This window comes from Lepidochelys kempii, chromosome 2 (genome assembly GCF_965140265.1).
Source record: "Lepidochelys kempii isolate rLepKem1 chromosome 2, rLepKem1.hap2, whole genome shotgun sequence".
NCBI classification, from domain to species: Eukaryota; Metazoa; Chordata; order Testudines; family Cheloniidae; genus Lepidochelys; species Lepidochelys kempii.
Window position 1 is genome coordinate 267,422,994 of NC_133257.1, and position 18,215 is coordinate 267,441,208.

Here is an 18,215-nt window from a genome sequence, read left to right on the forward strand (position 1 = left end):
GGACTTACTTCTAATCACTGCTTCGTCACATCAGTTCCATTTTAAATGCAGAAATTTTAAGCTAAATTCATGGGAGCTTTGGAAACCTTGCATCTTGAATATTTTGAGCAACATCCACTTGCTCAGAAAATTCCAAGTATTGTAACAGATATGTCAACTCATCCTGCTATCAGTTGATGATTAAGAAACTTAAAAATACTGGTATGTACATGTGATGGGGTGTCCACACCCCACAAGGCCTGAAGGGGTAAATTAGGCCACTTAACCTATAGGCAGCACCTGGAGGAAAGTCAATGAGCACTACAGCCTAATTGGGTGATGGAGTCCAGCTGGGGGAGGAGCTGGGCCAGGTTTATAAATCCAGGAAGCTGGCAACAGCCGGGCTACAGGGAACTAGTCTGCAGTCACTCCCAAGAAGAAGGGAGGTGTGGTTGGGATTACAAAGGCAGATAGCCTATGGTTACTCCCTGGGAGAAGGAGGGAGTTCAGACTGGCAAACCCAGAGGACTGGGCACAGCCAAAAGGTAAGGAAGAGGGAGCAAGGTTCAGGAAGGAATAGACCTTTGCTCCTGACAAGAGGGTCCCTGAGCTTCCCGGGTTCCTCTACCAGCCACTGAGGGAATGGAACCTGGGGCAATGAATGGGAAGACTGCCTGAGGCTGCTGGCAATAAGAGACTTTGACTTAACCCCCTGGAAAGGGAACCCCACGTAGTGATCTGGCCAGAGGGCCAAGTGACAAACAGAAGGCTGCAGTACCTGGAACAAGGGAGGGGCTACGGAGAGAGAGATGGAGAGACCGCCAGAGGAAAGTGCAGCACCTGGAAAGTGCTGCACCTGGAAGGTGCTAATCCCCCAAGCAGCCAAGAAGCAGCTCCAATAGTGGTGAATAGAGCCCCCCCATCACAGTACACTTTCCCTTGGATCACCATCCCTTCTTTCCAAGTCTTGCTAAGCCTTGCCAGAAAAGAGAACTTTTAGTTATCTTCCTGACATATTTCTGTTGAACAATCCAAATCAGGATGCACTGCATCTTTGAATCATCCCTTAAAGCAGCAAAAAGTCAAAGCAGCATGGTTGCTAGGAAGGTGCCATTTAAAAAGGCATGGCCATGACAACAGTTTTTTTTTATTGAAACAAAAGAGTTCCTCCTTTCACTTGTAGTCATCACAGTCGCTTTCAATACATTCCCCGTAGCTGTATGAGTTCCAATACTTACTGTCCTTCATGAGTCTTTTAGGAGACAAGAGTAGCATTCACTACAAAAGAGTGCTGTTTTTCTGAAAACCCTACATCCTTTTTAGTTCCAACTTCTCCCATCCTTCCCAGTTTCACAACTTTGTTTCTGCCAATCCGCAATAACACTGAAACATTAGCATTTTCAATTATGTACTTATGTCTTCAGATATGTTGGGGATTGGGGGGGCAGGGGAGGAATTTTTGTTCATTTCATAAAAAGCTACTATAGACTGACACGCTCTAGTTTTTCACACACACCACTTGCTACACAACGGCCAAAGCCAATCTGATCTAGACAAATGAGACTGCAGTACAGAAACAAAATAATCCAAAATATGGACTTTCAATGTATGCATGCAGCATGCCTGAACTGTAGTGTCCAGAATTGTAAGCCCCACAGGGATTACAACCTCTGTTCCACGCGGACCACACCATCGGTGCTTAAACATTCCCGAACAATAGTGTGGCAGGGAGCATGTAATTACAAAGATTGCTCTTGCAAGAGTTTAGGTAATTTGTTTAATCTACGCCCAACGTCTCATATACATTTGAAGAAAGCAATATACCCCCACTGGCAAGTGCCATGGTAAAACATAGGCAACAGAATCCAAGCCATTTGGTTTTGATATCAGTTGACCGACTTAACATCATGCTAGAAAGGCAGACAGTTCTCTTTACCTTGTAGAAGGGTAGTGCCATTAAACTGGAAAACCAAATAATAAAGTCCCACATCACATAAGTATTTAATATCCTGCTATACAGGATACATATAGGTATGCTATTTTACAAACATAAGGTGAGCTTCCCCAAGGCACGGATCTTACAATTTAAGACATATGATAACTGATATTTCAAATCATCCTTGCATTGCGTTCACTTGCAAAATAAAGTAGAATAGGTGACCTCTTGTTCCCTTTACTCAGTAACATAAGTCTCAGCTTTTGAGAGTTCTGATTTTCCAGACTAATGAAAAAGAATCCAACACAAACGTATCCATTTCCACAAGTGCTACTTTATTTGTGAGAGATTTAGAATGTTTAGGCTTGTGAAACAAAAATTAAAGCACTGTTGAAAAAAGGTACTCATGTGGAGATGCCAGAGCCAGACAGGCAGGCAAAAATAGGCAAGAAAACAATTATACCCTCTGTCCTTGTTCAGGACAGAAGTGGTGCAAACATATTATAAGGATATTAATTGCTGCTTCTTTACATCTGTAGCATGGAGCTCTATAGTGAAGCAGACAGAGAAGCTTTAGAGGATATTGTTTGCAATTTTCTGATGAAGTTATTCCTTTAATGTTAAAATAAAGGCTCTGATTCTTTATCACCGTGACATGACAGTTTTGATACAAGCACTATCTAGGTTACCACAAGGAACTCTTAAGAGGGGACATGTAATATTTATGATATATATCTATGCACACATTTTTCTTGCATCTGTAAGATTTGCCTTCAATGGTATTTGAATCAGAGACCGTAAAGGAACATGCCTATTTGTTAATGTCATTTCCATATAGCAGAATGCTCAAAGCTGCACACACATTTCTAGAAAGAGATAATGAAGATAGAAAGATAATACTCAAGTTTACCCAAACCACTTAATACCATGTAAAGCAGATTCTTTAAGTTCTCACAAAAGTGTTATTTTGATTTAAAAACCAGATCTCAAATATCTGCTTAATTTCATAACTTTACTGTCTATAAATTACTCTAGAAGCATTCAACCCTTTATAAATGAGCCTCCCTTATTTAAAAAACAAGAATACAGACATGAGAAAGTTACTGGTGGGAGGTTCAGCTGCAGTTGTATATGAAAGGTATCTAGAGTAGGAAGGGGAAGTCTGTCATTTTTAAAAATGAAGTCTTCAGAGCATTTCATAGAATCATAGAATCATAGAATATCAGGGTTGGAAGGGACCCCAGAAGGTCATCTAGTCCAACCCCCTGCTCGAAGCAGGACCAATTCCCAGTTAAATCATCCCAGCCAGGGCTTTGTCAAGCCTGACCTTAAAAACCTCTAAGGAAGGAGATTCTACCACCTCCCTAGGTAACGCATTCCAGTGTTTCACCACCCTCTTAGTGAAAAAGTTTTTCCTAATATCCAATCTAAACCTCCCCCACTGCAACTTGAGACCATTACTCCTCGTTCTGTCATCTGCTACCATTGAGAACAGTCTAGAGCCATCCTCTTTGGAACCCCCTTTCAGGTAGTTGAAAGCAGCTATCAAATCCCCCCTCATTCTTCTCTTCTGCAGGCTAAACAATCCCAGCTCCCTCAGCCTCTCCTCATAACTCATGTGTTCCAGACCCCTAATCATTTTTGTTGCCCTTCGCTGGACTCTCTCCAATTTATCCACATCCTTCTTGAAGTGTGGGGCCCAAAACTGCACACAGTACTCCAGATGAGGCCTCACCAATGTCGAATAGAGGGGAACGATCACGTCCCTCGATCTGCTCGCTATGCCCCTACTTATACATCCCAAAATGCCATTGGCCTTCTTGGCAACAAGGGCACACTGCTGTCTCATATCCAGCTTCTCGTCCACTGTCACCCCTAGGTCCTTTTCTGCAGAACTGCTGCCTAGCCATTCGGTCCCTAGTCTGTAGCTGTGCATTGGGTTCTTCCGTCCTAAGTGCAGGACCCTGCACTTATCCTTATTGAACCTCATCAGATTCCTTTTGGCCCAATCTTCCAATTGGTCTAGGTCCTTCTGTATCCTATCCCTCCCCTCCAGCGTATCTACCACTCCTCCCAGTTTAGTATCATCCGCAAATTTGCTGAGAGTGCAATCCACACCATCCTCCAGATCATTTATGAAGATATTGAATAAAACCGGCCCCAAGACCGACCCTTGGGGCACTCCACTTGATACCGGCTGCCAACTAGACATGGAGCCATTGATCACTACCCGTTGAGCCCGACAATTTAGCCAGCTTTCTACCCACCTTATAGTGCATTCATCCAGCCCATACTTCCTTAACTTGCTGACAAGAATACTATGGGAGACCGTGTCAAAAGCTTTGCTAAAGTCAAGAAACAATACATCCACTGCTTTCCCTTCATCCACAGAACCAGTAATCTCATCATAAAAGGCGATTAGATTAGTCAGGCATGACCTTCCCTTGGTGAATCCATGCTGGCTGTTCCTGACCACTTTCCTCTCATGCAAGTGCTTCAGGATTGATTCTTTGAGGACCTGCTCCATGATTTTTCCAGGGACTGAGGTGAGGCTGACTGGCCTGTAGTTCCCAGGATCTTCCTTCTTCCCTTTTTTAAAGATTGGCACTACATTAGCCTTTTTCCAGTCATCCGGGACTTCCCCGGTTCGCCACGAGTTTTCAAAGATAACCACGAGTTTTCAAAGATAACTCATTTGTCACTTACCATAGGTCACTTGGCGTTGCGAAAGGGGAGTTAGTTTAGGCACAATATGTCATAACTTGGGAAAGTTATAGCTCTGATTTCACTGATCCAAATAAGCATTTTTAAATTGGACTCGTATCAGGTATTACTACTGTGCTTATCATGTTACCTAGGCACCAGACCCAAAACTAGGAATTTGTTCACAGAACCTTACTGCCATTCCTTGCTTCAGCTGCTGGGATGGTTTTCTAATCACATACCCCAGAGCACTGATACCAGGTGAATAGTAGCATTTCTCAAATAGCACTACTTGGCTCCCTGTAGACCATCTCATTAAAAAGCTCAAAGCTGTACAAGGCATGGAGATTACACTACCCTCTCACTCCAAGACAGGATACTTCCAGGTAAAGAGGCATATTGGAAAGGCACTAGTCCCAATGGGGAAGGTGGGGGGGAGGGACAGGGACACACATGCCAAGGCTTGACATGGTGTACTTTTCTGTGGTATAATGGGGCACTTTGGTCTCCACAGCTGTCAATCCTGTACTTTTCTTAAAAATTACATTCAAATTACATTAAAATGTAAAAATATTAATTTATAAGAATTTTTGCTTAGAAGGAGATTTTATTAAAACATTAATGTTCTGGACATTTAACATCTAAGCAAATTGTACATTCTGCAATTTCAGGAATGGTTGCTTGTCTGCTTTCAAAAGAGAGACTAAATTCCTGTGACCAATACGCAGTGCATATTGCGGCATGTCAAAAATCACTTGTGTATGCTAATTTTCTAAAATACAGAAGGTAAGTAAAGTATGATTTGCAGAGGAAAGAATTTTGCAGAGGAAGAAATGGAGGCAGAGATTAAATGACTTGCCCAAAGTCACACTTTTCAGGTAGCACAGCTAGGAGTAGAACCCAGGTCTCGAGTCCAAGGCATCAAAATTCTTTCAGAATTAAGATTCTTCAGCATAATCATTTCTACTGTGATGGCACAAAGAACAGATTCATTTATAGCTGCTCAGTGTCACTAGTGAAAATTTAAATGTCAGCCTTGAAATGCTATTTTAGTTTATCCAAGAGAAGGTTAAGAGGTGATTTGATCATGGTCTACAAGTACCTAGGTGGGGGGAGGGGGGAATTCTGATAGTAGAGGGCTCTTTAGTGCTGCAGGAAATGGTTGGAAGCTGGACCTGGACACATTCAGAAATAAGGCTCAATTTTCTAACAATGAGGGTAATTAACCATTGGAACAACTTACCTAAAGATATGATGGATTCTCCATCACTTGAACTCTTGAAAACAAGACTGAATATTTTTCTTAAAGCTATGCTACAGATCAAACAGAAGTTATTGGCTTGATGCAAAAATTATTGGGTGAGGTTCTCTGGCCTGTGTTACACAGGTCAGACTATCTGATCCCTTTCAGCTTTAAAAATCTGTGAATCTATGAACACAAGGAACTAATATGAATTTTAGTGTCCATTATGCTAGTCCCTCCTGCAATTTTCTAAATATCATCGAGTTTTGTACGTAAACAAGCATATTCCTCCCCTACTCAATCCTGCAGAGACAACATTAGGGCTTCATAGCAGTTATTTCCATTATAACAAACCAATATCAAACTAAGGCTTATATGGTCACTGCAGGATCAAGCTAAAACTGGGATTTTAAGAGAACATTTGTATTCAAAATACAAATACCTTAATAAAAATGATAATTCAGAAAATAGATGCCAAAGTCAATTGCTTTCGGAGGGGTGCTTTACTTATACTGTACTTTTACTCTAAATGTGAGTCTCTCTTTAAAATTTGTATTTATTCATGTGTAAATTTCACTGGATTTCAGCAAACAGTACATAAGGGATGAAAGCTTCTTCTTGAGGGACTCTTCAATAGATGAAAAGTTCCTGAAAACACTAGCTTCTAAAAATCTTAATATTTTGCAGCAGATGACCAGGGAAAGGATCTCTCTCATTGCAATGTTGTCTGAAGTCACTAGAGAGTTTATACTGAAATGGCAAAGAGTCCTGTGGCACCTTATAGACTAACAGACGTACTGGAGCATGAGCTTCTGTGGGTGAATGCCCACAAAATGCATGTATCCGACACCCACGGAAGCTCATGCTCCAGTACGTCTGTTAGTCTATAAGGTGCCACAGGACTCTCTGCTGCTTTTACAGATCCAAACTAACATGGCTACCCCTCTGATACTATACTGAAATGGTAATTCACTTGATTAATACAAAATCAGTTTATGTACACACAGTTTGTTTTAAAAGAGCATACCATAATGGCTGTATTGGTATAATGCACTCTCTTTTGTTTAAGTGAGGTGGGCAGCTTTACATCTAGCTTCTTAAGAGTCATCCGTGCAGTATGAAAGTGCCAACATAACCAGTTAGCCCCTTCGCAGCACTCATTGGGCAATGAGAACAAAGAATTACAATATCCTATTCATAGCATACCAGTAAATGTGGAAGACAGGAAGAGGAGTTTAAGCAGCATTTACAGATGTAAAACCTAATCTTACACAAAATTACCCTGAAACTTCCTGAGTTTCTAGTGCTCTTTAGTTGCATGATGTACCTAAATTCTCTCCTGTCTCTAGTCCAAATTATCAGTCTCCATGCTTCCTGGTTTTCTTACCTCTTCCTCCATTCAGCTTTCATCCCATTCTGGATGATTCTTAGAGTCCTCCAAAATCACGGAAAGCAGTTTCAAACTGGCATGACAATTCCCAGAATAATACAACAGGCTTATTTAGCCAGATTCCTTCTTGCTCACTCTGACTTCACTCCATGAGAATTAAGATTCAAATAATTCTTCTCTGGAAAATATGCCATGATGTAAGCCTACTTTTAAGGGCCGAAAGAGCCAACTCTGAGTGTGAAGTCTGGATAGTTCTGAAAACACACCACTATTGAGAACATAGGGGCCAAATAAGCACAAGATGCAGGGGGTGAAGGGGAGGTGTTTGTTTTTTTTGAAGTAGGAAACAAACGTCTTTAATCTCGCATCTTTGAATTTCTCAGGAAAAAAAAATCTTCTCGTGTCCTACTTTAAGCATTCTTATGTGTAAACAAATTGGATTACCCAATACAAAGTTTGAGGGAGGGCAGAAAATAGGATATCTAGATTCAATCTTGGCTATGAGTTTGCAACCAATGCCTCCATTACACTCATTATGGTAGCTGGAAGAAATGTGGTTTGATTTATTTTCTCCTCCACTGGAATGGTATGGAATATACTTTGCATAAATAATATTTTTCTTCCCTGCTGATCCCTCAAAAATTAAGTGTTTTTCTTTCAGGACATGTGCTTTAGTTGTTACGTGTCACTTCCATGCACTGCCTAACTTTCATATGCAGGTGCTTATGAGCAGTATTTGGGTGTCTTAATACTAATTTGAGTGCCCCAACATGGAATTGGACACCTAGTGCAGTTCTCTGGATTTGAAAGTTTGATCCGTGTGTGTTGTGGAAGACACGTGATTTTATTATTTGTATTAATTTTTAAGTAGTACCTGAATCATGTAGTTCACCCAAGTTATTAAGGCTCCTTTTACTGAACAAACTACACTTAAAATGGTTCTCTGATGAGGAGAGAAGTCTCTTCCACTAGCTATTTAGACAGCAAGTTATTCCAACCTTCAGACCATTTTCCTCCTACAGGAACTTCTCCTTTGGCATTTACAGACACACAATTAGAAAATATTGTAATTTTATAACAAACCCTAAGCAATACTTAGGAATAAGAATCAAGGTCAGTCTGGATGACTTTAGATATTGACTTTAAACAAAAGTTTGTCTCTCATAGAACACCAAGAAGATTCCCACCAAGGTGCAGTTATTGAGCTGTTAGTGCAAGGTGTTTATTAGGTGGTTTATTCAGCAAAGTGATATACAGCATCACAATATACAAACTCTTGGAATCCAACAAAATATACAAATTTAGAGGCATAAATTAAGTTATAAAATATCCTGAAAAAGGTTTTACATTATCTCGTGCAACTGGGCAATAAAGCCTGGAGTGCATATGCAGTTTAAATAAAGCAATTCACAAGCCTGGTAGCTTCCTGAAAATTTGAGAAGAGTACTTTGACATACACAGTTACTGCACTAAGTCTTTAACAAGATGCAGTGTACATTTTTCTTTCTTATGACATACAAAAAGGCATAACTGGAAACCACAAGGAAAAATCGATTCTCCCTTCCCCACCCCCTGAGAAACGTGTGTTACATTTCACTCCAGAAAGTCACAGCATTAGACATGCATGACAACCTTGATCTGTCTGTTAGACGGAAATTTACTAAAGGACACTTCAACAGTGAAATAAACTCAAAATAAGTTTTTGGAAATTTGCAATACATATCTCAAACAAAAAACATGATTAAAAGAAAATACAAAAAATGGCGAAAAAAATAATTAAATAAGTTTTGGTCCTGTGATAAAGTGTGATGAATTATGCAACTCAGTAGTTGATAGTGACTAGATTCACAGGGGAGCCTCAGTTTTCATTATCAACTTTTGCTTTGTTCTGTCTGACACACTGTTATGGCTGGGTAGTGGTGACAAATGTTAAGGCTGATTTTGCTAAAAATGGAACTGCTAGTTTTCTGAACTTCTTTGGCACAGTTTTTCTGTAAGGCAACTTTACCAGACTAACTGCCACAACGCTAAATATTTCCACCCAAACAATTTATTAAAAAGAGATGTATATCCAGCATAATAAAACCACTTGGGGAGTTTAATTTTCAGTTGCAGGTACCTAGAGCTTGGGACACAGACAGCATTGCCCACCTCCTCTGGAGGGGAAGAATGACTTGCGTCACTAAGCAAAAATTCCTCCAGGATTCATAATGACAGGTTCCACTAAAAATATTTCCCTGGGATGCCCCCTCTTTACTCAGTCACTGGTCTTTGTCCAGAAGTCCCCAAATCTCTGGTAGTGAATCCCATAACATCCTTTTAAGAGAATGATATATCGAGGATGGAGAAAGATCATCAAAGCATCATTGGTTTTTCAGCCAACCAAGCAGAAATATTGTGGCTATTACAAAAACATTTCCCAATGGCCCTATAACACCATGTGACAGACCACCACTAAAGATAGTTTGCTACATAAAAATGCATAAAGCTAGAATGGGATCTTGGTATGGCCTGATTGCCAATGTACCTTGAATCCCAAGTGCCACTCTTATTCTAGTACAGAGGACCAAAAGAGTTTTATTAATGCACTTCAGTCATGACCTGGTATTCCAGTCCTGGCCTCTAAAAGGATCACCAGTCTTTGCAAATCATGTGGTAGCTCAGCAATGCATAAAAACAGAGACCAGATAGGAATACCAAAATTTTTCACTTCCGCATTTTAAATTTTTTTCATAGGCCACAGTCTCTTATCAGGAAATAAAGAGATGTAAATTTCCTATAGTAATGCTAACACTGTAACTGTTACTGTTCAGAGCTCTCAGTAAATTGGCATTGTGAATTGTCAGCTTCAAATTAATGAGGCTTTGAATAAGTAAAGGCAGTAAGTTCACATTAATTGGAGAGTGAAAAGCTTCTCAAATTCTGATATATGTCATTAAACAGACTGATTACATAGAAGCATAGAACCATAGGGTTAGACGGGACCACAAGGGTCATCTTGTCTAACCCCCTGCCAAGATGCAGGTATAGGGGGAAAAGAAGGTATAAAGGAGACACATGTGTAATGCAAAGTAACAATTCTGGACACATACCAGCGTCGGTGGAGACAGAGAGAGTTCTAAAGCTAAACCAAGATGGGTCACTACTTTCATTAGAGACCTTCAAGAAAAAACCCAGAGTACTGCAATGAGCAGCACTGGCAACTCAACAGGTAATGCGAGGGTTGCCATCCCTCCAGGATTGTCCTGGAGTCCCCAGGAATTAAAGATTAATCTTTAATTAAAGACTGTCATGTAACAAAACTCCAGGAATACCTCCAGCCAAAACTGGCAATCCTAGGTAATGCCCTTCCAGTGACTCATTGTACAAATGCTCCGATATGGTTACGGTGTCACTGCAAGCCACCTGACCATTAAAGGTTCTGTGATGCTTTTCACCGACATCAGAATATTGGCGCCATTGTCGTGGCCTCGTGAAGATCTGGATAATCATATTTAGACTCCTGATACTGCTTCACGTGTCCAGAATTGTTACACACAGCACTGTGCTTGGCTAAAATACTGTGTTCAACCCCAGCACTGGCTGCATTTTGAAAGGAATTCTGTTTGTACAGTTTGTACAGTGCTACATGTTAGGCTATTAATTTTAACACGAGCAAATTGAGTGTGAAACTGCTTTCCTGAACTTAGTGACAGTCTCTCTAGTGGACTGATGTCTCAAACTGAAAATATTAAATGTGTGAGATGTCCTTATGAACACTGCATAAAACTAGGGCCAAGACTAAGATTTACTTTATAGCAGAGCCCATTCAAAAAGCATTCCCTGGTCTAGAAAAATTCAGTCTCGGTACTGCATCAAAATCCACCTATGTGTTATAGCAGTTAATGTGCTCTAGAAGTGTATGCCTTTGGTACACTATTTTTATATTTTGTCTATACATATATTTGTTAGCAGCAGATCAAGCATGTGCATATAAGGACTGCACGAGAGGGCAGTATTTATTATGAAGTCTCTATTATTAAGGAAAAATCTACACCTCAATGCCAATTCTACTGTAGTAGCAAAACTTTTCACATGAAAGACTTGAATTATATCTATGCTGGAATAGCAGCAGGAATTGCAAATGACATGCTGAACATAGAGACAGATCTGCGGGAGTTCAAAGAGGCACTGTTTCTTTCAGTATGGTTGGAGCCTTGTCAGATAATTATTTTGTTAGACATTTGACAAGTTAAATGTAGTTCTTGACATCTGTTTTATTGCTCAGATTCATTCTTTATACTTCTTGAGGGCAGATAAAAATAATTTGCATCTGAGCCCCATGCCTTTCCCTCAAAAGTACTCACCACACATAAAAGTTGTAATTAAAACGGAACTCTTCTTTTGCTTCCAATTTTGAAGTAGTCAGTGCAGTATCAATGTGATTTGCTTTACTGAGACTCAGGGTGCGAAAACAATTGCTTTTTTTTGGTGGGGGGGGTTAACCAATGATTAGTGGATGCCAGTTGGATAAAAGAATTTTCTTTAAATAAATAAAAAAGAAAGCTCCTTAGGTCTAAGTAGATGCAAATTTGGGAATTATATTTAAAGTCTCTATAGTAGATCCCATAAAGAGCCACCTCTTTCTAGCAAAGAAAATGGCATAATTAAATTTAAATCCTTATTCACAAAGGTTTCTAAGCAGCAAGGACAAAGGCAGGTGAAACTCAGGATTACCCTAAGGATGTGTTCAGTGATGGTGAAAAGAGGAGGAGAGCTGCAGTCGTGGTGGACCCATCCCCTATGAAAGCACAGCTTGGATTTACTGTCAAACCCTTCGTTAAGAATTAAAACCCCAGTGAATTTTTAATATTTTTAAAAGATGGATTAAATAAAAATGGAATTGTAAAGGCAAGTTAAAAAGTAATCTTAACAAATTGCTAAAATTGTGCAGTTAAAAAAATCTGTCATGCATGTTTGTGCTTACACAAAGAAAGGAAGGTTTCAACAAGCACTGCAGAGAGAGGGAGGAGGAGGAGGAAGAGGAGGGCTGATCAGCTGACAGCAGAAGTGGGACGGTAGAGCTACACGTTTCTTCTACACGTAAAGTCCAGGGATGTAAAGCAAGAGCTCTGTAAAATGCCGAAGGTTTTAGAACTGTAATGGCAGGTAGAAAAGGACACTGGTCTTGTGTCAGTAGCAGCCCCAGTGTTAGAAGACAGTCTAGGCTTCTAGGAGGAGAAAATAGAAAAGGAGGGAAAGAAATAGGAGAAGGGAAAGGGAGGGGGAAGGGCAAAAAAGCGTAAATCATTAGTAAACATGAACATTAATGCAGCAAACTGCACATCAAGCAATATTTCATTTAGTGCTGATAGCAGACCTTTCCAGAGACCAATTCAGAAAAAGGAAACTTCATTTTTACAAAAAAGTCTGAAAAAGTCTCACTTCATGCAAGAGCAGACAACTGTGCTACATGCAGAAATTAGCTGTGGTAAATCTAGATTAGTGGCAAAGTGCTGTTGAGAGAATGGCAGTTCACAATGTCTCTAAAAAGGAGGATTTGCATTAAAAACTGTACCCAGCAAGATATATTTCTGTGAATTAGTTTTAAGGAGAGGAAAAACCACTAGACATGCAAGATCCAATACTGCCAGGTACTAAACATTATGCGAGGTGCTGAGTACCCCTAGCTCCTACTTAAATCAGCAAGTGTTGAAAATGCTCAGCACTTGCAGAATTGGGCCCTTAATTAGAAAGTAAATATAGGAAAATTAACCACACAAATCTTTCACTTACATTCTGACATCCTGCACTCAATGTTTCCTCCAAGGATACCCCACAACTCTACTATAGTCTGGATATTCCAGCCAGGGAAAACAACAACAGAAACCAGCCTTGTGGGGTTTGGCATCACACTGTAAAATTCCCTTTTGTGTTGGGGTATCCAGACTTTTGGGGCTTCTCTACATGGGGACACTCAGGAAGGTTCAGGCAAATCAACGAAAGCCATGAACTGAATGTGCATAAATTAAAGTGTGGTAATCCCCATATGGATGCTTTCTCGTTCAGAGTAATTTGGCTTTAGTTCACTGTAATTTAATCCTTCGTGGAGGTATATCTACACTGCAATTAGGAGGCGTGAATGCAGCTTGTGTAAGACTACCAGAGCTAGTTTTGATTGAGTTAGCTCACTAAAAATAGCAGAGAAGCTGAAGCCATAGCAGCATGGGCTAGATGCCCAAGCACAAGCCCACCCAGGACACTGGGTACATACTTGAGCAGCTAGCTTGTGCCATAGCAGCTTCACTGCTATTTCTAGTGAGCTAGCTCAGGTATGCCTACATGTGCTGCAAGCACACCTCCCGATCGTAGTTAAGACGTACCCTAAGGCCACTTTACCAGTGAGCGAGCGCACCCACAGAGAGGAGTTAAAGCATTTTGAGTTACGAACATTCACTTCACACTTTTAGTTGATTCACCTCAACTTTCCTAGAGTCCCCATGTAGACATGCCCTTAATATAATAAAGGGAGTGCTAAACTGGGAAAAGCCGGGGGGGGGGGGGGGGCTTTTTTCAGACCTGATTAATCCTAACCACTGTATACTCCAGATAACTGCAGAGAATGTTATATGTAATGAAAGTCATCAAGTCAATGTCCCATTGAATCAGGCTCCAAATACATTCCACTGCAGAAGGAGAAAAAAAGCATAACTATGTGGCTCTGTTTTGCAAAGCTCTCCATGATCTCACTCTACTTCTGTATCACCTGTTTGTCACCACAATTCTGAAGTTATGGAACCTTCTCTGCAGCTCCTGCTCTCTGGAACAGTCTTTCTGGATTTTCCCAGCTCATCAACTGTTCATCTCCCTTCAAATCTCATTTGAAAAAGTCTCTCCCTTGTCTGTGCCTCTTAATATCATTCTCCCTCTATTATTTAACTAACTATTGAAGATCAGTGTTGTGAGACATTTTGAAAAGACTACAGTTGTATTATACACATTTCCCATTACTCTGAAAACCCTATGTTAGTTGATGTTTAAATGACTACTTAAGCTTCCATATTGCTATTCCTATCACTCTGATGTTGCCTTTAGACAACCTCTAACAAGAAAAAATTCTGAACTCCAAACCTCACAAACTTAGACCTCAAAACAGAACCTATTGATAACAAACAGGCTGCAGTCCCCTACAAAGGTCTTTGCTTGTGTTGTTAGCATTTAGCATCTGAGAGGTTAAAATTAATTTGTTATGGTTTACTGAAGACTACTCTTTAAAGACGACTATTACTAAACTCCAGAATCATTCATTCAAAAGAGGACCATGGTGCACCAGTACAGTCAGTTACACATACTTACAATGTCATAATGGGATAAGTCTGGATTCCACTTCTTCCAGCATATATATAACACTGAAAAGAGCAACTGAAGTGGATTGAGAGAGGCTCAGGGGTCACCTTAATTTTATTCTTTCCTGTAAAAAATCTACAGCTTTATTCTGACAAGCATTTACAAAAGCAGGTTAAGCACAGAGACTAATGCTGTATTTGTAAATCCTCATCCTCCCAATAAATGCATCCAATTTAACCACATATGCACTAAAAATTAAATAATTCTCTAAAAGCACAAGTACTGACCACAACAAGAGTTTTCTGCCCCTTCATAGCCTCAGGAAGCTTGTTTTTCTTGAGCCTGGACCTGAAGACCAACATAAGTGTAACATGCTACCCCAGGAGGTTCCAATTTGGGTCTCTAGTGCAGCCTCTCCAGCCATAGGCTGGGATCACTGTCAAAATAACATTTTTAGCCTCTATTTGGAGCTAGTGATTCAGGAGACCAGCAAATACCTCCGGTCAACGCCAACAATGACAATCACCTCTGAACAACTGTATACTTGGTAGAGCAAAAATTACTACAATGTAAGAGCTTTGGTTGATCAACCATTTCTCCCCCCTTCACTACAAAAGAAAAGTTACCTATTACTGGAATACTTGTTACAGCCGGGTATTTTCCCCAAAGGACCTACCTTAATATTTATGGTGATAGTGATATCCAAGGTACAACAACAAGCTAAATGCAATGAGCAAAAATAGGACAAATAATGCATGTCCCTGACAGACGTGAAGTTTAATCACTCATTCAGATCCTGTCACAGGATATTTGTGTAGAGATTTACCCATTTAGTCATGGCATGTGTCTTGAAATACCAAGTTATTATGTTCTGCTGTTAAGAGATGGATTTAGGAGGACTTCAAAACTTCAACTTTGATAGCACGCTGCCAAAGTGAGAGTCTAAGAATGTCGGGGGAAAAACTGAGAAGAGAAGATGAACAACCAGACCACAGTGAACTTCTCCTGGCAGCTGATGATCACACTGCACTTTGAAACTGGGGAGAACAACATGGGAAGTTCATACTCAAAATAGGGTAGACTTAGTCCAGGTAATGTTAGGGCTTCATTGGAAAGTCATTTTAATATATCAGTATCTCAAATACATCTTCCTTAGGTTAACTGTGGCTACAGTACATGAAGCCTTCTAAAAGGGGCTTTCCTACATATGAGCAATTCTGGAATAGAAGATGCGTTTAAACTAAGCTAAAACTTTTTAGAAAAATCAAGGTTCACTGGGCAGTGAGCAGCTCTTCAGCAAGTACCAAATAAATACTGAAAAGCTCATAGAAAAGAACACTTTGCCAGAACAAAGTTCATCTAGTAGGTTCTGACTGCACCAGAGGAAATAGGTAAGTCTTCCAAAGCTTTGTGTTTAACTCAGACATTACTCTCTTACCTGTACTGTCATCATCTATTCCATGGTCACCATTTTCTAGCACTGCTGGTCCAACAGCTGAAGTACCTGCAATAACCACAGAGAATATCAACCGGTGGGGAGATGTTACTCCTAACCTATATAAGGTTCATCTCAAAACTTTTCGCCAAGATGTTTTTTTTCCCCTCAATACTGCTCAATCCACACCCCAGATCTTCTCTCTGACTGCCACTCCCACCTCCCTTGTATCAGGGTAGGGGGAACAAGCCACACACCTCATTGAGTCAGAAAAGCCAAATTAACCACTCACCAGTACCATCAATACTTCCTAAGAGAGTGCCGTATTCCAGGCACACAGTCTGTTGCTTAGTCCCATGAAAGTGACCCACAGAATTATAACCTGGGTCTTCTGCAACAACTCACACCACAATTGCGATTATCCAAATCATCTTGGGGATGAACCTTGGACTAAACTGGCTTCCAAAAGGCAACCCCACAGCAGAATTCCCTTAAAGGATATTCAATAAAGTGTCAGAGTAGCAGCCGTGTTAGTCTGTATCCGCTTATGCTCAAATAAATTGGTTAGTCTCTAAGGTGCCACAAGTACTCTTTCTTTTTTCAATAAAGTGTGCCTTTGAAATTTTATTCATCTAACAAAGATAGGCCCTCCTTACTGTACTACTCATTGCTATATTGCATATGGATACGGTCATTACAGCAAAGGCTGTATCACACAAAAACCCTGAGCATAATCTGTTCCAGAAAGAGAAGCTTGCATCTGACTTTCTGAAGCAAGCTCTGGAGTGAGAGACCATTATACAAGAGGTCTCAATACAAACGTAACATATAACCGAGATAAGAAGTGCTTTTGCTCATCCTGAGTGCCCTTTTGAGGGTGACATCCATTTTCCTTCCAGAGAATATTTGAGCCCTGAGGAGACAGACATAGGAGTCCTAGTACTTGAAATTGTTGCCTTTACCCTTTTGGACAAACCACTGTTATCTTAGCCTTATAATTTGTGGAGCTTCCAAAATGCTTTTGGGATACAATCTAAGTGACTCCATTCCTTAACCATGTCCAACTCAGCTTCATTAAAAGAAAGAGTTGGGAGGTTTAGTGTGGGTCCAGAACTGTTACCCTGCATGACAAAGACAAGACTAGGGAGAGACACTCTTTTGTCTCCCTGGCTGACATGAAACTAACATTTTACAGTTATGGACTAATCCTAGAATAATGATGGAAACTGACATTCTTATTTCAGCTAGTCAAAGCTGAAATCAATAAATATGGTTCAGGATATTTACCTAAGAAAATTTCAATTGAGACACATTATAAAGCATATGCATTCAAGTTTATTTATTTTTGTCTATTACATGAGCACTTAGCTGGATAACTCCTACAAAAGTCAACAAGAGACACATTGCTAAAACCCAGCTCTCATCTCCTAAAATATGTCACGCATCATCAGTATTTAACAAAACTAATAACTAAAGTGAACAACAAAAAGCTGTTTTCATTAAAAATAAAATCAGTCCTGTAAATAGGGGAGCTTAAAGGCAGTATAATGAAAGGTGTTCAGCCTTCAACTTGTTTAATGATATTCACGGTTTCAAGATCAGAGTCCTTCCTCCTTCAAGATTGCTTAAAAGAATTTCCTTGGGAATACTAGGATTTATACCCTGCCTAAACTCAGAAGGCAGTTGAGTACTGCGAGATCCAGTGGCTAGGTCAGAGGACTGGGAATCAGGAGATCTGGGGTTAACCCCAGATTGGCCACTCACTCTGTGTGACTTTGGAAAAGTTATACAATTCCCATGTGGCTCAGTTTCCCCAACTGTAACATGGGAAAAGTGAGGCTTAGTTATCTTTGAAAAAGAATTTGAGATCTATGGATGAGAAGCATTATGAAAGCATTAGTACCCTTTGTACTCTAATTACTAGAAAATGCATATATTGCTCTATTACCCACGGAGTTCTCTAACCATCCAAATAGGTTTATACAATTCAATATTGATCCCACAATCCCATGAACACAGAACTGCTTAGGGTCAGTAACTATATCCACTTCATGCTTTCTGGAGCAGTATGCAGAAGAAAGGCTACAATTTAATATAAAAGCCTGTCATTCTCCAAAATACACAGTGATCTTTAACAGCTGGATTCTGTTGAAATTAATGTTGTGAGCCAGGTTGCCAGCATTATTGGACATCTTCAGACCAC

General features: G+C 40.1%; 1 protein-coding gene across 9 annotated transcripts in view; it reads right to left on the reverse strand.

Annotated features, from left to right (window-relative positions):
- Positions 1–18,215, reverse strand: part of MAP4 (microtubule associated protein 4) — a 276,274-nt gene that overhangs the window by 149,829 nt on the left and 108,230 nt on the right. For 8 of the 9 annotated variants that reach the window (XM_073329155.1, XM_073329156.1, XM_073329162.1 and 5 more), the window contains one exon: positions 16,016–16,081. The exons of the other annotated variant lie outside the window; for it this stretch is intronic. In XM_073329155.1, the coding sequence (XP_073185256.1) occupies positions 16,016–16,081 (66 nt within the window). The remainder of the gene's footprint in view (positions 1–16,015; positions 16,082–18,215) is intronic. 9 annotated transcript variants of the gene reach the window in all.